The following is a 19,340-nucleotide window of genomic DNA, read 5'->3' as shown; positions in this document are numbered from 1 at the left end:
CTAATCTGCCCTAGGACCCCAAAATATCAATCTCCCGCTTTTTGTGTGTTTTTTCATCCCGGTGTTTATCTCATTCATCTCTTAAGGCAGCTGGGTCTCCCCCCTCTCTCAGTGCCAGGCTAAGAGCTCAGTTACTTTGCAGTAAGTTCAACGGGAATCAGGTAGGGCTGCCCATGAAACGTGGCTAAAGCCATTTGTCTCTTCCAATGTTTTTTATGATGATGAAATTCAGTTTTAAACTTTCAGATACAAAGTTCCCCCTTCCCCTCTCCAGACGCCAAAGACCAGTACAGTTATAGTTTTTTGCCATCTGTTTTTAGAGCAATACTGTATTATAAAGAATTAATGGTGTCACTTTGGACTGCTTTGAATGAATGTGGCAGCATCTCCCTCCCTGACCCCACACCCCCAGTCTTCGCTCAGTGAAGGCAGCATCTCCCTCCTTGACCCCACACCCGAGGGAGAGGTGTGCCCGTGGGGGGCTGAGCCGCCTCTTAACAACTCTGGAAAATGGAGTCTCTGTCCCTCCGGACTCTCTCTCTCTGCTGCCCACCCTGAGAGAAACATGGGGTGGGGTGGGGCGCAGCAGGGGTCCTTGCGCCAAAAAAAATATATAGTCCGGCCCAGCACAGGGTCTGGGGGCGGTGGACCGGCCCCCGGCTGAAAAAGTTTGGGGACCTCTGCTCTAACACCAAAAAAAGATTTAGAGAAAGTTGTAGGGATAAATAATGTATATTTAGGCCAATGAAATTCTGAATTTTCTCATACTGGCGCTTTAAAGGAAATTAAGCCCTGCTAAATCTCTGCAACAAGGTCAATTGTTGGCTCTAGACAGGGCTTCAAAGAAGGCTCAGATACAGACCGTTCTGCTAACACAAATATTAAAAAGTAATTATTTTGTCTAAAAAAGAGCAACACAATTTCTTTCCACATTGGGTCTTTTGCTGTCAGCTCAGCCCCAATTTTTCAAGTTAGCACTAGTAATCAGTCCAAGCAAGTAAGTGATCAAGAATCCTTCTCCAATGCTGAATGGAATCAACATGGATTCTCTCCAGCAGCATGCCCTCTTATGACTTGTAGAAATTCACGTGTGATTGAAAGCCAAACAGCACAGCTAACAAGTTGTGGATGTCAGCTTAGCACTGTATATGTCAAGTGCACAACCTTTTTCTTGTAATATAACCGGCATCACTCTGCTAGAGAGGCAAAGATCGGGTCACATGAGCCCCAGTGCTTTCTGTCTGTCCAGATATTACTGATAAACAGGGATAAGTGGCTTTTATGTACATGCACTCAATTAAGGAACATAATAATGCACTGTAGTTAAACAGATTCAAAATTGTTGTGGTGTCTCCTGCTGGCCACTAAGTCTCAAATTGTTCTTCACACTGGGTGTGAATGAGAGGACCACAAAGGAAGTACACTTTCACATGCCACATGGAGTATGCCATGGATGGCTTTAAAAGGAGGTTAGTCAAATTCATGGAGGATAAAGCTATCAAGGACTCTAAGTCATTATGGCTATATACTGCCTACAGGATCAGAGGAAGAATACTGAACACACGTTGCTGAGGAACAGGAGCAGGGGAGGACCCTTGCTTTCATGTCCGTGAGAGTTTCTGCTTGACTAGTGTGGAAAACAGGAAGCTCAACTAGATTGGCTTTTGGTCTGATCCTGCAAGGCTCTTATTATGTTCTTAACCCCTTTACATCAGCATAATGCCAGGCACCTTGTATAGTTCAATAATACAAAATTGTGGTAGACCAAGTCAGGGAGTTACAAAGACATGGAGCTATATCAGCTCCTCCAGTATTAAGTTGTATTGCTGTTGACTGAAGTGAAGTGCTGTAGCTGATTTTCTATAGAAGATGTCTAGGAAAAAGAGCTCTTGGCTAATAAGGCCCAAACAATGCAGATTAAAATATATGTCAACATCACAACTATTGTTTAATTTAATTTTGATGTACAGAAGCTGATATCTTTCAATTTTAAACCTGCTGACAGTCTTTGGGGGGGGGGAATAAAAATGAACCTTATACATCCATCTTTTCTCAAGCAAGAAATACAACATTCCTTGCTCTTCAAGTTAGTCATCATTTCTGAAAGAAAGGATCTTCAAACAGACAGTAATGTGGTTCAAGTTCAATAAAAAATGCTCCTGCCATTATCCTGCACTCTGTCTGTTTACAATATGGACTATTTAGACAGGGGGGGGAATGCTGAGATGCAGGAATGCATCAAAGCATGCAGCTTCTAGGGATACGCAGGGACCTCAGCATCTTGTGTATCTGACCAAGGAAATGATGGATGCCACCTTTACTCCTAAATGTGGCATGCTCCATAATGTCCCCTCCGAGATGGTTAAGTGCTGGCACACAGGCAGAAGGAAAGAGTGGCAGGCATGATACGACCATCACTAGACATATATCAGCACCACACCATTTGAAAACATTTTACTTCCAAAAGGGGTGTGCTACCTAGAAAGTTAAGATACAGGAGAAATGGTAGCATACACTTCCCTTTACTTCTCCAAAAGGAAGACACATGAAAATCCTAGTGAAGGGGAAATATTGAGAAGCGGCAAGAATGTTCATAGCATGAATGCATAATCCTCCATCCCATACTCACATTACTTTCAAGTCCCAGTCTCCACAGGTTACAAAAATCGACTTGACGCTGGGATCCAAGAGGCCTTCCTTTGCCATCCACTCATCGACCCTCTGAAAGAAACAGATGAGCTTTCTGAGACACGGAAAAGAGACACAACAGTTAAATGCTGATAAGCCTCACAATCACAAGAGAAGAAAATTGTGATCTTATCCAACACAGCTGCCCCCCCTCCCATCTCATTCTGTTCCCCTCCTCATCTCTATGAAAGTATGCTTGGACCTTTGAAGATTTCTGATAGGAGACATCAAGCGACCAGAGAAGGAGTGATCTTATCAGGAATCACAACACTTCTGCTTACAGAATGGCCGTCACATTTTAATATTACTTGGCCATTTCCTGTGTGTCTTGAATAGCCTTCCCCACGCCATAAAACAGTAAATCAACAGTTACAAAAGGTTCTTTTTCAACATACCCTAAGCAAATGCTTACAGAATCATGTTCGGATCTGAACAAGCTGGACTTTAACCAAGGAGACCCATCAAGCAATCAAATGTGGAATAGCGGAGTATACAAAAATAAGGGTTCCTATCCAGAAAGCCTTGCAAATAAATAACCTTGTAAACACAATTATTCCACTGTTTTATTATTCTAACAAATATCAACTTATTCTCTGTAATAGACCGGTGTAAGGACACATTTTCCTCTTTCCAGAAGCAGAAAAGTGGTGCAAGAATATGAAACAAGGACAGCAGATAGGGCACAGGGATCAAAAGCGGCCAACAACATGGGAACAGGATATATAGTAGAAGCACTGGAAAGACACAAGGAACCATGCAGGGCATTAAAATACAAGGTACCTTAACTATATTGTTTTCTGTACCTGCTTAAAAAACCTGTGTTTCATTATGCCCACCACGAATTTAATTTTAACATGCAATTTTAACAGGTCATTTTAGTACACATAATTGTTTTAAAATTACTGATTTTAGTTTACATTCTGTAATGCAGCTTGTTTTTAATGCTTGTCTCTTGTTAATAACTTGGAGGTATTTTGCTTGAGTGGTGTACAAATTTCATTAAATGAATGAATCCGCCCCCAAAAAAAGACCCCAGGCACATTCTTGACACCTCCAGATACAGGTAGCAAAGACTCCTGTCTGATACCCTGTAGAGCCACTGCCAGTCATTTTAGGCAAAGTGGTCTGACTAAATATAGGACAGATTATCATGTTCTCAGCAGGGTGTATCAACCCTTTGCTGGAGCTGCAATTCTTCAAGTGCCAACGTTACTGGAATTGTAAAATATAATTGTTTCATACTGAGCACCCTATGCACATTTCTTCACTTGCCTTATGTTGAATGGGCCTTCAGGGTCTCACTGGTGGCCCTAACCACAGGAAGGAGACCCAAAGGGTAGTAAACTATGAAGGCTCATTCCACCTGTCAGGGGAAGTTTTTGAGCAAAGGGTGGAATAAAAGTCTTCTCATCCGGGCCAGCTGAGGCTGCTTCTAATGCAGTCAGGAGGAAGACTCACAACTGAATAGCATCCAGGGATTCATAGCTGTCCCCTTTCGCCACACTCAGGCAATTTCAAGCTACCCCTGAAGCAAGAGAGCACAACTTTAACCTCTAATCAGATTTCCTTACACTAGCTGTGGTTACAATTGTTTTGATTAAGAACCATTAGGCACAAATCCTGATGGGAGCAACACATCGAGCTGCAGTCAGAATAGGCTCTCCCTCCTGGAGGACTCCATCCATAGATGCCAAACAACAAAAGCTATTGATTGTAAAAGTACTTTCAGCTAATTAAGCCTTAAATGCAGCAGGAATTCAACATTAAGCAGATGGCACTATTAAGATTATCTCCTCCATTCAGGACCCTCACAGACAAGATTTCATGGGCACTATTCTTTCTGTTTATTACTGAGTATTTAAGTAGATGTGTCCATTAATTTATCATCTTTCATGCAGTTGTCTTAATGCAACATTGCTGACCCCTGAAGACCATCTCCTGTAAGAGAGTCCCCCCACAACACACACCTCCCCTCATGACTTCTGGCAGGAGTCTGGACATGCTGTCAGTACCTTTGACAAGAACAGCTGGAAATGACAGATCAATGGTTCAATATTCTCAACAGCATGTCACTGATGTGACAGCAAATGTTATTCTAATGAAGCTGTAATCATAGTCAAATTATGTGGTTCAATACACAGGAAGAGGAAGGGGGAAGGGAAAGGAGGTGTCAGAGGTCAGGAACTAAAGGTTATGAGGCTTACCTCAAGCACTTGCTGGAGACTGGGCTGCCCATCCACCATGGCTTGAATAATTCCAGTCAGCTGAAACAAAGGAAATGGAGAAAACAAAAACAAAGAAATCAGCGATAACACTAAAAAGAATGGATTTTTTCCCTGCTCTTCTCACTGATACTGCAAAATACTGCTGTGCTGCATATAGATGGTACCAAAGCACTGGCACTCATAGAAATCCAGATGAGAGATCTGCCCAAAGCAAGGAAGAATACTGTTCTAAGCTTCACACTCAGCTAAGTTTGAGGAGATTTTAAAGGGAAATAGCTTATTGAAGACCCAAACACAACAGTTATCCCAGTTATTGCAGGAATGGTCTTTGGCTAGAACAGCATTTTCTCTCAGCTGAGATTTATTTGAGGCCTGTATCTTGCAGGCTGGGGCTCCGGCTCACCAGTTTGAGCTATCAAAATTCATAGAACTACAATTATTCCTTGCCCAGGCACAATCAATCTTGCCCACATCTCTTCTCTTTTTGTGCACGATAATTTAGCTAATAGAGCTGACATGTTCATGGGGATGAGTCAGAAGGATCCTCCTCTTTCAGTTCAAGGTGTTGGACTAGATGACATCCATGCTTCCTTTCCAGAGCCACATTTCAGTGATTCTATGAACCTGTTCAGTATCCTCCTCAATGTACCAACTGCTAAGTGCAGTTGGTGGATGAGAGAGTCTTTTCAGCTGTGGCATCAAAACTGTGGAAAAGATCCACATGCATGTTCATGCACTCTCTCAGCCTCAACGGTGATTCTGAGCAAGTCAGTGTCTCTTACTTACACTCCAGTTCGCTTCTCATACGGTAGGGCAGAGGTTTTCAAACTTTTTGAGTCCATGGCTGCCTTGACCAAGTACAATCTTTCTGTGGCACCCCTGTGGGGCTCAGGAGCCCAGTTATGTCACCCCTTGCCTGCAGAGCTGGCAGCCTCTCACCCTTTTTCGAGCACCCTCCCTTGTGGTGTGTTTCCTCAGCCTCCGCCCTTCTCCCCTCTCCTTGGGAATCCTCTGGGCAGCCACAGCTGCCATGCCTGGTCTCTGAGCTGCCCCTCCTGCCCCAAAGAGATGTGCCTTCTCACACTGCCCCACAGGGGCCTGGGAAGCACCCCCTCGCCAGCCCCAAAGGCACTATTCGCCTGCGGAGCTTGTAGCCAGGGCTGCTGCAACAAACAGCTGTGCAAGCCTTTAGGAGGCAGAGACGCAAGAGGGCATCAGAGGAGGGAGGGAAGGAAATAGGGACGGAAGCCAGTGTTGCCCACGGCACCCCTGACTATTATTCAAGGCACCCCAGGGTGCCACAGCACACTGGCTGAAAACTACTGCTTTAGGGAATGGAAGAGAGGAGGCAACAGCCTTGCTGTTTCTCACAGAAGAACTGTTCTCATGTAATGATACAATGATATCAGGACCAACAGTGCTATATGAATACTTTCTCCAGAGTATCAAAAATTTACCTTAGGGGAGCATGATCTACACCTTCAAGCCCTGCAGTTGGTGCTCTAGTTTAATAGAATAAGTAAAACGCCTGCCATTTTAGTGTGCAAGTTCTTTCAGTGCCATTCCTACTGCATCCCTTAATTACATTTTACAGCCCAGGGTGTCTTTGGACACTCCCGTACACTAGTGATTAACACAAGAGAAAAGGACCATAAACAGATAAATAAAATAAACCTCTCCGGAAAAGCGAGATGCTCAGGGCATCAGTGGTGCTGCTTTCCAGGGAATGGAGGAATAAGTATCAAAACATTATCAGACAGGAGTGCAAAGCTATCTTTCCAATTTTATAGTCATTTGCAAATTTAATTTGAGAAGAATACTTTGCATTTTTAAAAACCGCAAAGATATCATTCTCAGTACTCTCCTTTAACTTACACTGAATGTTATTTCAAGAAGATCACCCATGGGTCTACATTAAGCCTGAAGCAAATAAGTTTCATAGTTAAGACAGAAACATAAGGTTGTGTTCAGTGCTGCTGTTCCACTTGCACAGCAGACTTCCACTTATGTAAGGAAACTTCCCCCTCCTCTCCCCTGCAGCCCCCGCCACCTCAAAATCTGCTCCAGAAGGTTGGAGGGCCTTTGCGAGCTGATTTTGGGAGTGCACAAGGAGAGGCATGGAAGGGGAAGTCCTGCTGTTCACTTGCATTGTATTAGCTACAGCTCAATAACTCTATGGCAGTGATAGCCTAGAGTGAAGGGGTGGGGTGATCATTTTGCTTAACAAAATACACCAAACTGATGACAAAAACACAGAGGTTAGTTAGTCCCAGGCCTCTGTTCTGATACAGGAAACCCTAATCCTTATGTACCATTGGGAGATACTTAATAATAAAAAAACTCCACACACAAACCCTTCACAACTTCCCTCCCTCCATCCCACCAGGGTGATCTACCACCAAGTGCCCTGTGGGAAGGATTCCAGGAGTAGAAGGAAGGCTGCTGCAGCTGGGCTATTTCCTTCCCACAGAGCCCCTGTGGGAAAGATCCTGATGGGTTTTTAATAGTATTGTTTATTGTATTTTTAAAGTATGTAATTGAATGTTACTTGTAAGCAGCCTTGGTAGGATTTATATCTCAAAAGGGGAAATATAAATAATTTAAATAAATAACACTAAACAAACACACAGTTTGACACTTTTTAGTAGATTTATAATGGGGAAATTTCTTTCTATAACCAAATCTATTTAGCAAGCAGCTTTATTGTGAAAGGCAGATAATAATAACCTGCACCCCACAAAAGTCAGATTGTCACTGAACCTCTATTCTAAGAATTAAGCAAAGGCCGGACTTGCATTTGTATTTCTTTTTTGCTATTAAACATCTGTTTCCCTCTTACAGTGCACAACATTCTTCTCTATCCCCATACATTCTTTTTGGTTTAATGCAACTAAATGCAAAGTGGTTTGAGTCTCGGGGGGGGGGGGGGAATACATAAGGCAAGTGAACTTGTCAGTCTTTAGGATGGGGAACCTGTGGTCCACCCAATATTGTTGGACTCCATCAGCCCCAGCCAGCACTTTCAGTCCTGTTTCCCAACTGAAACCAAGCCCAGGTACATGAAACTTCATTCTGACTCTCCCTCTTCTATTGCCTCTCCCACAACCACAAGCCAGTTCTCAAATATTCAAAATTTAGACTATAGACTCCTCAGTAATGTGTGTCTTGCCATTTCTTTATGTTGTAAGTGCCATTGGTGGTGCTATACAAATAATAAATAATATTAGATAGAAAACATGGTGCAGCACCAGCAAGCAAGGTTCCACACTTGTGTTTCTTTGGCTGGCTATCATTGGAGTGTGTGTGTGTTAAGATTAAACTCCAATTAAACTGTAATTGAATCTAATGAATACCAAATACCTGACTAGCTGAATAAGCAGCTCATAATGGAAAATTATTTTCTTGCAGTAACATCCCTAGAATGGTAACATATACCTTTTAGGGGAAATTTTTAATTTTCAGAATGCAATGTTCCTCTAGGTGGACTCCTGAAGTTCATCAAGTCATTATTAGGTGCAATTTTAAGAAGAGAGGGGGGTCAGAGAGGCTGCATTCTTGAAACTGTTTTAATATTAATCCATAGTTTAATTAGGTAATAGCAGCTGCCTACAGGCTTCACATACTCTTGGAAAGGAAAATAAGTGTGTATGTTAACTGTTCTATGCCTCTTTCATTCCTTTTCCATGTTACGAGAAAAAAAATTTCCCCTAACAACCAAAAATGGACTGCAAAGAACAGAGTGGCATGGACCAGAATCCAAATCTATTCTGTATATGGCATGGCTGTTCCTGCGAGTCCAGTCTATTACAACATGTTCCCATATTTTCTGGACTCAATTTCAGTTTATGCACCCTGATGATGGGAACAGTTTCTTGTTCTCTTGACTCCTGTCCATTCTGGTTGGTGAAACCCAGTTGAGGGTGGGGCCTGACCAGGTAGGTTCAGGGTGTGGTGAACACAACTTTGCACAATGGAGTGGTGCCTGCTGCCCTTAAACAAGCAGTAGTGCATCCACCCAAAGAGAAGGCCACCCTGGACCCTGCAGTTCACAGTAACTATCTCCCGGTCATGAATGCCCCCTCATGGACAAGGCGGTAGTGATAATGGTGGTGGTGCAATTGAAGGAGTTCCTGGAATAGACAATCTATTTGAAACTGGCTCTAGGAATCCCACTAGATTCCCTCTTTCTGTCTTGTGATTACCACCAGTATGTTTCAGCTGAAAATACAAATAGTTCATGCTCAGGTTTATGCTTCCCTGACCTCGGGCTAAGAAGAAGAGTACAGTGAGGTATGGAAAAAAGAAACTAGGCAAGTTGGTCCATGTCTTCTAGCTCCCTCTGTTGACAAAGTATTTCTGGCCCTGTGAGCTAGGTTATCTAGGGGGAAAACCAGCATTAGCCCAGACTCACAATTCTGTTTAATTCCACATCAGTAAAATAGATCTCATGGTGCTCCAGGCAACAAGTCACATTTTTCAGATAACTCCACAGAAATTTGGATAAAGGTGTGCATTTAGTCAATTTGCCACATATGCTTCCCTTTGCTTTGGCAAGCCCTGCAGCTTTCCCTTGTGGAAATGGCAAAGACCAGACAGGGCAGCACACCAGACACACTTCAAGACAATGTCAACAGCATGGATTTTCCTCTGGTGTTTATCTCGTACACCATCGTATTTCTAGCTTGAGACAGTTTGCTGATTACATAAGCACTTGTCTCTGGCGTACCATCAGATAATCGGACCTGGCCTTTCTGTGCAGACAAAAAGACCTATAAAGCTTACTGTCTATAAGTAGAGGTGTAGAGACAAAGCCTTTTACCAGCATTTAGCAAAATCAGTGCTTTGGGGAAAGCATAGAGGAGGGTTGCCGTTCACAGCTATTTAGACAAAAGCTTACAATAAGAGGTGAGAGAGAGGATACACAGGGGAACAGAAGAATAAGGGGCTCATTAGGTGACCCAGGAGCTGCGTGGCCTGCTGCCCATGCTATCATTCACCACACTAGACACTACCATGACAGCTAGAAACGTTGGCAGAAGATGGGAAAGGATTTAAACACCCTTGAATGTCATACAAAAGGGAGAAACTGGGCCACGTTCACCTTGTCCCATCATACCCTGTTTCCCCGAAAATAAGACATACCCATAAAATAAGCCGTAGCAGGATTTCTAAGGATTTGCGCAATATAAGCCATACCCCGAAAATAAGACATAGTGATAGGCGCAGTTCTGGAGGGCGCCAAGGAAGAGGCGGGGCTGGACGGGTAATTAAAAAATAAGACATCCCCTGAAAATAAGCCATAGTGTGTCTTCTTGAGGAAAAATAAATATAAGACAGTGTCTTATTTTCGGGAAAACACGGTAGTAACATGTAGAGACATGATGTGCACCTGTTGAAATGATTCCATGCATGCATCTGCTCGGTGACAATAAATGCCACATTTTGTATGGAAAATGGCAAGCAGAATTTCTGCTTACATTAGAGCAATAGCCTCCCCTTTCCCCCATGCCATTTTCCATTGCTGTTTCTGATACAGAAGTTGATCTAGGTATCAGGATCCCAGCACCGAATAGATTATGAACATAATGTAATTTGTCTTGAAGATTTCACTGTACCACAACTTCTTTTCTTCTCCATTTTAAAACTAGGAAATAACTAGGTTATTTTGGTGAGGAAGCCAATACACCAGACATAACAGCAAAGTTTTAGCATTATATGAATAAGCCTGGAGAGTTGATGGCATACACTCTCCCCACTCTTCCTTTCATGTGTAGCAATTCCCTCTCCCTTTCCTATTTTGCAGCAAACCATAATCCAGGATTTATTTTTTTAAAAACATTATTTTTACTCTTAAAAAATGCTCCAAGAAAGGAAAGGGGGAAAGAAGTGGCTTCATGGTTGGCACAAGGGCCAGCCAATCAATGCAATGCAAATCCAGCTTCTGTTGAACATCAGAAAAACAGTTTCCCCTGAGTTTAGTCTGGAACAAATGATTGTACACACACTTCAGAGTGGGCTGACTGGTAAAATTATGTACATCTAGATGCATCCTGAATTTGGCAGCCATATTTAATCAATGCACAAACTACTTCCTGCTGAACTGAAGTTTTTGCACGGGAACTGGACAGTGGCAGGAAGGCAATAAGGAAACCGGGGGCAATATGTTGAACCAGTGTCAGTTCGGCTGTGCAAGGTACGAATCCTATCCTGCTGCAAGTTGGAATTCCCAACCAAATTCTCACTACAGTGGATGCTTGGGTTGCGAACGTGATCCGTGCGGGAGGCACGTTTGCAACCTGCAGTGTTCGCAACCCACAGCGCTGCGTCTGCGCACTCACGGGTCGCAATTCAGCAGTTCTGCGCATGCGCAAAGCACAATTTAGCGCTTCTGCACATGCGCGAGTGCCAAAACCCAGAAATAAGCCGTTCTGGTACTTCTGGGTTCGGCGCAGTGCGCAACCCGAAGCATCTGTAACCCGAGGTATGACTGTAGTTCCAAAGCTTGTACTAGAAACTGCCTAAACATTTTCCACCATTTCTCCATCATGAGAGCTAGAAAATGAGTTACAGTCGTTAATCTCTGCTTTGTAAAAATCAAAGTCCCTAAACTACTTCAATGATACAAGTATCTCAGCAACTAACTAATGCATTCCAGTGCACTAATAAAAACAAACAATAGCTAAGATTTTAGCAACTGCAAGGAAACTAGAAATAACTGCCTGCATTTCAGCAGCTCTCAGAAAGGACTATTCCTAAGCAACAAGAAACATTCAACTCTAGGAAAATGAAGTGTTTTACCTCTGTGCAGAAAGGTGTGAGCTGTGGATGGACCACTGGCTGCACATACATATGGAAGGTGGATTCAATCTCCATTGTCCGACCATTTAGCTTCAGGATGGGGAACTCAATGATCTCCTACAATAAGAAAATTAATACATTAAATGTTACTTTTAAGAAACATTCAGAGAAGTTAAAAGGCAAGCTACAACTGAAAGGAAAGTGCAAGTAATATCTGACAAAGAGCAGTAGTCAGGATGGGAACAATGGCTTGAAACCGAAGAACTACAAGCAGAGTGAAATGAAATGGGGATTTCCTGCCCCCTCCATCCTGCTGAGCTCCCTGCGCCCCTCGGAAAACCACTCAGGAAGGTCATTGAATGCAACACAGAAGACTGCAGCAACATGAGCAGAATTCCCTGCTGTTATGGCTCTGTTGGATGGATCCAAGGCAAAGGGATTTTTCTCAAAGGACCACATCGTTCTACACAGATGGGCAAATTTAGTTCAATTTATTACTACATCCCTTCTCCAGGACTTCTTTTTTGCAGCCACAACACTCTCAAAAACCTTGCACAGAAGGCAACCACACACTGGTTAGGGCACACAATTGTGCCTACCATGTGGGCAGGGAAGGCAGCAAAGAAGGCCTATTTTGCTGCTGCCACTGCATCCTCTACTAGCCAGCTGTCACTCTGCTTTGCAGTGATCTTAATGCCCTAGTTGGTGGAGAACCATGTGAGGTGTCTAATGTCACAACTGGCTGGGCTTTGTGGGATCAGTTTCAGTTGATGCAGCCTGAGAACGTTGACAAGTTGCTTGCAGCTATGCGTCAAAACTGCTTACTTGAGCTCAGTTCCTCAGTGATAATAAAACCTAGCCAGAAGAGCATGGCTAGGTAGGTCCAAGCATGGTGAATGGCAGGGTGGTGTCTGCTGCTTTGAAAGAGGCAGTAGTGTGTCCATGCCTAAAATAGTTCACCCTGCGCCCACTAGTCTGGCTATCAACTAGTTTCTAATACACCTTTCTTGGGAAGTTGATTGAGAGGGTTATGATGTGTGCAGCTGCAGGCATGCTTGGATGAAACCGATCTAGACCCATTTCAGTCTGGTTTCAGACCTGCTTTTGGGAATGAGTCAGCCTTGATCACCCTGATGGATGACCTTTACTGGGAGAGGGATAAAGGGAGTGTGGCATTCCTTCATCTGCTTGATCTCTCTAGTTATTTTTAATACCATCAACCATTATATTCTCCTGGACTGGCTCTGTGGGATGTTCTGGAAGTAGAAAATGCTATTGTCTGCTATTGCCTGTTTACTACATTTCTGTAGATCTTATTAAAATTGTTAGTATTAAATATTATCATTATTTATTATATGTGGCCATCTGTTACATGACACTTTGCAAAGAGCAGGCTTCACAAGTTTCTACCCAAGGGGGTTTTAAACCTAAGAATACACACATGAAATAGAGGAAAGGGAGAAAAATGTACATTGCATGTAAATATACAAATAAACATCAGCTCGCATACCACAGTATCATCCCATTTGTCCTAGGTGCAAATATCTAGAACTGCAGGCACAGCCTGTTGGGTTTCCGCTTTTGAGAAACTCTTCCATAGAAACTCAAGACAAATGTTAGACTCTATCTTCCACCCACACACCGTATCCATATATACACACACACTCATGTACATAACCCTGTACACTGTAGACATTATTATGTTCTGTGGCAAATTTATACTGATAAGAGGGAAAGAGAAACAACAGCATGTTCAACTATATGAAAAATCAAAAATTTACATGGGCTTGTTAATAAAAAGTTTAAGCAAATGCAGTTATGATAGATTTAGCAATTATTAAAATATACACATGGAATTTAAAAAAAACACCCAAGGAATAAAAACGATAAACTCCTTTGTCTCTTTCCTCCACACTCCACCCCCTCCCGAGTTTAATGTAAGAGGAGTGACAATTTGCTTGGTGTCTTTAAAGGATAATTTGTCTGCGTTATTTAATAGAGAAGCATGATGCTGGGGCTCTGGAGTGCAAATGAGCCCACTGAGTGATAGCCAAGCATCCAGCCTCTCAAATCACTTGTGGAGAGAAGAGAGAATAAAAAAAATTGCTTTTTAATATTCAAAAACAGTTTGCAAAATTTAATCAAAGCGCAGCAAAAGCTAACATTTTTACCACTTTGACATTTTTATTAGTGCTTTCATAAATTTTTAAAACATGAATAGAATTAGTTTAAAAACAACAACAAAAAACTGCCTGAAAACATCTGGAAGAGGGAAAAGAAGACGAAAGAGAAAAAGAAAAAGCTCCTCTGCCAAGCAACATTTGCATCTTAAGAAGCCAACTGCTGCTGCTGCAGGCACTAAACAAAGCTTTTGGGCCTTGACCATACCACCACTGCCCATCATGACTTGTGAGGTCATACATGTCAGGCAATTACATCAGTATGCTGACAAAGCAACAAACAACTTTAAGATTTTGACTGTGTATCCCTCCTTTGGAAATAAAAAAGGAATATAAAGAAAAAAGGAACCTATGATTAAATTCTGTACATAATCATATCAAGCTTTTATCTGGTGGGCACGAATATAAAAATTATTAAAACATGGGAAATACAGGGCTCCAATCCTGCAAACTACATTTAGGAGAGGCAATTATCACAACACCACCCTGTATATCAGAGGCAGGAGAACTGTAGAGCGATAGGGAGAGTGAGGAAAAATTTTCTATTTACAATTTAAAAGTATGAAAAAAAACCAGAAAAATATTAAACAGTCAAGAGTAAAGTTAAGGTGTAACCGCTTTTCAGCATTCTGCTCTTATAAAGCAAAGAAAACTATACTGCTAGGAAAAATAGATACTATTTGTCAGATCAAATGAATTTTAGTATGGGGAATTTCCATGATGAGGACAAACCATTTGTACAAATTTCAAATAATTCAGATTAAAATGCCTTAGTTACAGCAGTTTACAAATTTTGGCTGGAGTGATTTTTGCCACTTCCAACTTTTTTGTTTGTTTCTGGCCAATAGATAATGCATCTTTTAAGACAAGAGTAGTACATGACCAGGACAAAATTCAATAGGTACAATTTTACCACTTGCTATAAACACACACTAAATTCCTGTTCAGTGATCAGCAATTACATGAAGGGTGATAACTGTTACAGAAGGTGCACTTCACTGGATTTCCTTAAAAAAAACCGTGGGAGGCATTTTAGAAATCAAAATATTTTTAGTTTAAGAAAGGCGTTCAGGCACCAAAAAATATAGAGATTGGAAATTAAGAGCTTGCACCTTGACTTCTGCAGAATGTAAGCTTTCTAGTCTTTCTATAGGCTCACATGCTGCATTCATATGCCCACAACTAGAGCAGAGTATGCCTGTAAAACTGATGTGCTGATAATGCCCGTTCATAACTTTGCTCAATTTACTTTTGATTCAACATGCACATGAGTGGGATCTACAGTTGATAACAAATTTGCATGAGCTTGGTTGTCATAATTTAACATAGCATATATTGTATTAAACAGCAACGTGTCACTGCTCCTATTTCAATACAACCACAAGCTTTAACCAGGGTTTGTTGCAGGGCTTGGAGAGACAAGCCAAAGGCTCTGTTTGGTTACTATGATAAGTAAAACCCTGGCTTAGCTCACAGGGGTGCAGAAGGAAGACTGGGAAATAAGTCAGTGGCAGATGTTCTTCTCCAGCAATGTCCTGCTTCTCCCCTCATCCTGTGCAATTCACCTAAAGGAACACTCCTGAGGTAGAAAAACGACATATGGGTATATACCCCACCTTCAAGCTTCCCTTTACCCACCACGCTATAAGCCCCCTGCTCACCCACAAGCCTCATGCAACACACAGCAAGAAGTGGACAGGGTCTGTCAGTGATAGGGCTTTTAACAGCATCAAGCCTGTCTAAATCTCTCTCTTCAGGTCAATTCGTGGGACAACAGATGATCTTAGACATTAAGGGAGACAGACCCAGGCAAGCAGCACAACTTCAGGAGGGCTAGTTTAAAACAGCTGGAGGAAATAAAATGAACAAGTATGAAAATTTTTATGATAGTCCAAATTATTGCTGGCCTATGAAAACTATCAGACTACAAAAGACTGACTTAAAAAAAAATCAGATGCCCTCGGGAAAAATACAACAGCTTTACTTCCCCACCTCCTTTTCTTGGCTTTCCTGGCTGTTATCCCAAAGATTATGGAGGGGGGGGGGCAGAGAGAGAGTGAGAGCCATGACTTTTTCTTCCAATGTCTGACAATGTTTGTTCCACCGGTATCTACAACAACAGATACCAGCCCTATGAAATCAGCACCACTGCTCACTAACAATGTTAACCAGCCCCACAATGAAATGTAACCTGCGACACCCTGCGCTTTCCATTTAAAACTTCCATTTGAAGCACGGCAGAATTTGGGGAGCCTGCTGTCCATCCTGCTAATAAAGACAAGTGTTGGGACCTTTAAAGCTGCCATTCATCTTATGCCTTTATTAATTTCCATTTTCCTAAATCCATGATACATCATGAAATTAGGAGCTGACATTCCTGCGGAAACAAAAATATCTATCAAACATAAAGAGGGAGAAAAGGCGCTCCATTACCCAGAATTTATGGCTTAAAGCCGATCTGTTTCCACTTTTTTTTACAAGCATATGGTTTGTTTTAGATAGCCAAAATGTTATTACAGATCTAGAATTTCATTAGGAGCTATTATGAAATGGTAAGAACTTACACACACACAAACAACAGGCTGTGTTTCAGAGCACATAGACACAGACTGGCAAGTTAGCCAGCTTTCAAGTACTGTACTAGAATACATTCAAGAATTGATGGGGAAAGAAGAACAGAGAGAGGCTGGAAGTTCACGTGGTTGATCTGGCTTGAGCAAAGGGAATTGGTGCTGCAACAGTAGCACCGCATGAGGTACAGGGACAGTTAAGAAGGTTTCTGACTGAACCAAATTGGTAGTGCAAATACAAAAAAAACATATTTTTCAAGTTCAATCCACCTTTGCCTTTCCACCAACTTAAACACCCTCTTTCTTAGCATTCCTGTTTTTTTTTTTTAAGTGAATCATGCCACTTAAGTCAGGCACGTTCCATCAGCAGAATATTATCCGTGTTCTGGCCACACCACCTCTCTTCCAAACTCTGACCTAACAAAGGAAATCCCCACCCCCTGCAAAGTCTTTTGTGCTGCATTAAACCCCAGATTTAGCCCACTGTTGACAGATTAGCAATCCACGACATGACACTCATTTGCTTAAAGAACCCCATGAAACCAGCACCTCAAACACTGAGCCTAGTCATCACACTGCACACTTTCCAACAAAGCAACGACTGTTGTATGCCCTAATTCTGCACTGTCTATTTTTGCTTTAGGATTTTGCCACAATGCCAGCACAAGTTCACTACAATATGAGATACTACAACTATTACTCAAGGAATTATTATGCCATTCCCTAAAGCTATAAACAGAGCGAAACCTGTTTCTGTCTGTAATGCACACTGTCACAATCTAACTAAAAAGGAAGGCAAGGATTCAAATTGCTGGTGATTAAATAATAATCTTTTTAATTCTCTCTATCCATTATTATGAAATCTGTGTACAATTACTTGATTTGAAAACGTCTGCACATAGCCCCAACTCATGCACAAACATATTTGCATTTATATGGTAGGAACACAGTTTCTCATTCTAACCTATAAGAGAAACACTAGAAATCAGCTCAACACACACACACACACACACACACACACGAGTGTAGAGAAAAAAGTTCTAAATACTCTTACCAAACATGCCTGCTTTAAATCATTTTGTATACAAAAGTCTGCAGTACTTGCGTTCTAAGGAGCTGGCAGCCCATGAAGTGTTTCTGACCCACCACCCTCAGAGGAAAACACACACGCACACACACAGGCAGCCCCCTTATGTAATTTGCCTGCCCCACAACAAGTCGTCAAGAAACAGATGGGAGGCTGAATCTCAACTGGCCTGTTGAAAACTTAAAAGAACTTCCCTTTCCAAGGGATTAGGAAAATTCATGAGGGCCTGTGATTTCAGCACTATAAACCCACCCTATATTTCACTCCACCCTCCTAAAGAAAAAAAAAGCACAACCTCCTGGCATGATGTCGCTAAGACGAGGAAAAGGGGGGGAACCCTAAAGCTCTAGAAACAGCGAGCTTTCTTGCTGAAAGGAAAAGCTACAAGCTTAACTACCTGAGCAACTTCTGAAGAAATCTTGACTTGGGAACACAACGAAAAGAATTACACCGATTTCCACAGAGGAACACTTTGTCCACAGTATTGGAGAACTTTATTAGATTACAGAAATAAAATACCCACAAAAACATTCAGACTCTCAAATGTTTATCTGAGCAGTGGGCAAGAAGCACTCAAAGATCAGTATAAATTTATTGGCAGTGGATAAGATTACCCTATTCCGCTCAAAAAACCGCAATTGAGAATAATGTATTTCTGCCCCCCGCAACCGCCCTTGCCATTTTTATAAATATAAAAAATGAAAGATTCCACGGGAAAATAAGAGCTGACTGTTCCTCCTGCAATAAAAAAGACCAGTGCCGCTGATAGTAAGAGATTTTTCTGATAAGAGAAAGGGCAGCATTCCTTACTTAAAAGACATTCTATTTGCACCTCCAAGAGAGGAAGGAAGTCAAGAGTTTCAGCAGCAGCAGCTCATTTCATTCAACAGTTTTTCTCCTATTCTTTGAAAAAGACAAGAAAAAGTCATTTTATGTACAAGGAGCTTGTTTCTTAAACAAACACTTGTGTTTTTGATTTACACCACAGGCTGCTCCTAAATAATTTATGGCGGGTTAAATTTATTGCATAGCCCTGGCCGGCTGCAAATTCGAATTGCCAAATAATTAGATTTTAGGGCAATGCTTATAAATTATCCGCCGATTTGTCCGGACTTGTTTGTCAGTCGCTTTGTGCTCCAGGTCATCTTTGGCATTTTGCTGTTTGTGTTTTAATTGCTGATTTACACTTTGACAGATGAGAGTTGATGCCTCCAAGTTGGGGAGGGGGAGTAAGAGATGTGATAGAAGAATCGGAGATCGTAGAAGGCAGGGGTACCATCCCCCATCTTTTTTTTCAAAGGCAATTAGAAGAAGGGACAGCATGTGGACAGTACTGGCCTAGTGAATTTTTAATTATTATTTTAATGAGAGCTGGCTGAGTTGAGCAGTCCTACACTGGCCTCCAGGGGTAATGGACAACATGGCTAAACAGCCGTCTGCCCCCACCCCACAAAGAGACACACAAATACACCCTCAAAAATTCTACAGAACTGACCACACAGACTCATTACAAGAAAGAAAAGCCACTGCTGTATTAGTTTAATGAAGGGTCATTAACTATTCCAACACACATTTACATATATTGCCATTCTAGCTCAACACATCTGTCTTGAAATACTTAAACCGGTATGTTAATCAGGTACACCAAAAAGCCTTTGTAGAGAGTAGTCAATTCCAAATTACATTTGCTGCACCTACCTGGAAAAAATAAATATGCATACTATATATGTAACAACATGCACACAGAATTTTAAATTTAACTGAATTGACAAATGTATATGTGCAAGAGAAG

General features: G+C 41.8%; 1 protein-coding gene across 1 annotated transcript in view; it reads right to left on the bottom strand.

The window, feature by feature from the left end:
• ERI3 (ERI1 exoribonuclease family member 3) overlaps window positions 1-19,340 on the bottom strand; it is a 210,253-nt gene that overhangs the window by 149,074 nt on the left and 41,839 nt on the right. The window contains exons 5-7 of the mRNA XM_035121856.2: window positions 11,712-11,828; window positions 4,893-4,952; window positions 2,630-2,721 (exon numbers count right to left, since the gene is read on the bottom strand). Coding sequence (XP_034977747.2) covers window positions 2,630-2,721; window positions 4,893-4,952; window positions 11,712-11,828 — 269 coding nt within the window. The remainder of the gene's footprint in view (window positions 1-2,629; window positions 2,722-4,892; window positions 4,953-11,711; window positions 11,829-19,340) is intronic.

The sequence above is a fragment of the Zootoca vivipara genome, chromosome 7 (assembly GCF_963506605.1).
Source record: "Zootoca vivipara chromosome 7, rZooViv1.1, whole genome shotgun sequence".
Classification (NCBI taxonomy): Eukaryota; Metazoa; Chordata; class Lepidosauria; order Squamata; family Lacertidae; genus Zootoca; species Zootoca vivipara.
The sequence above is the reverse complement of the archived record's forward strand: the minus strand, read 5'-3'. Positions and strand labels throughout refer to the sequence as shown.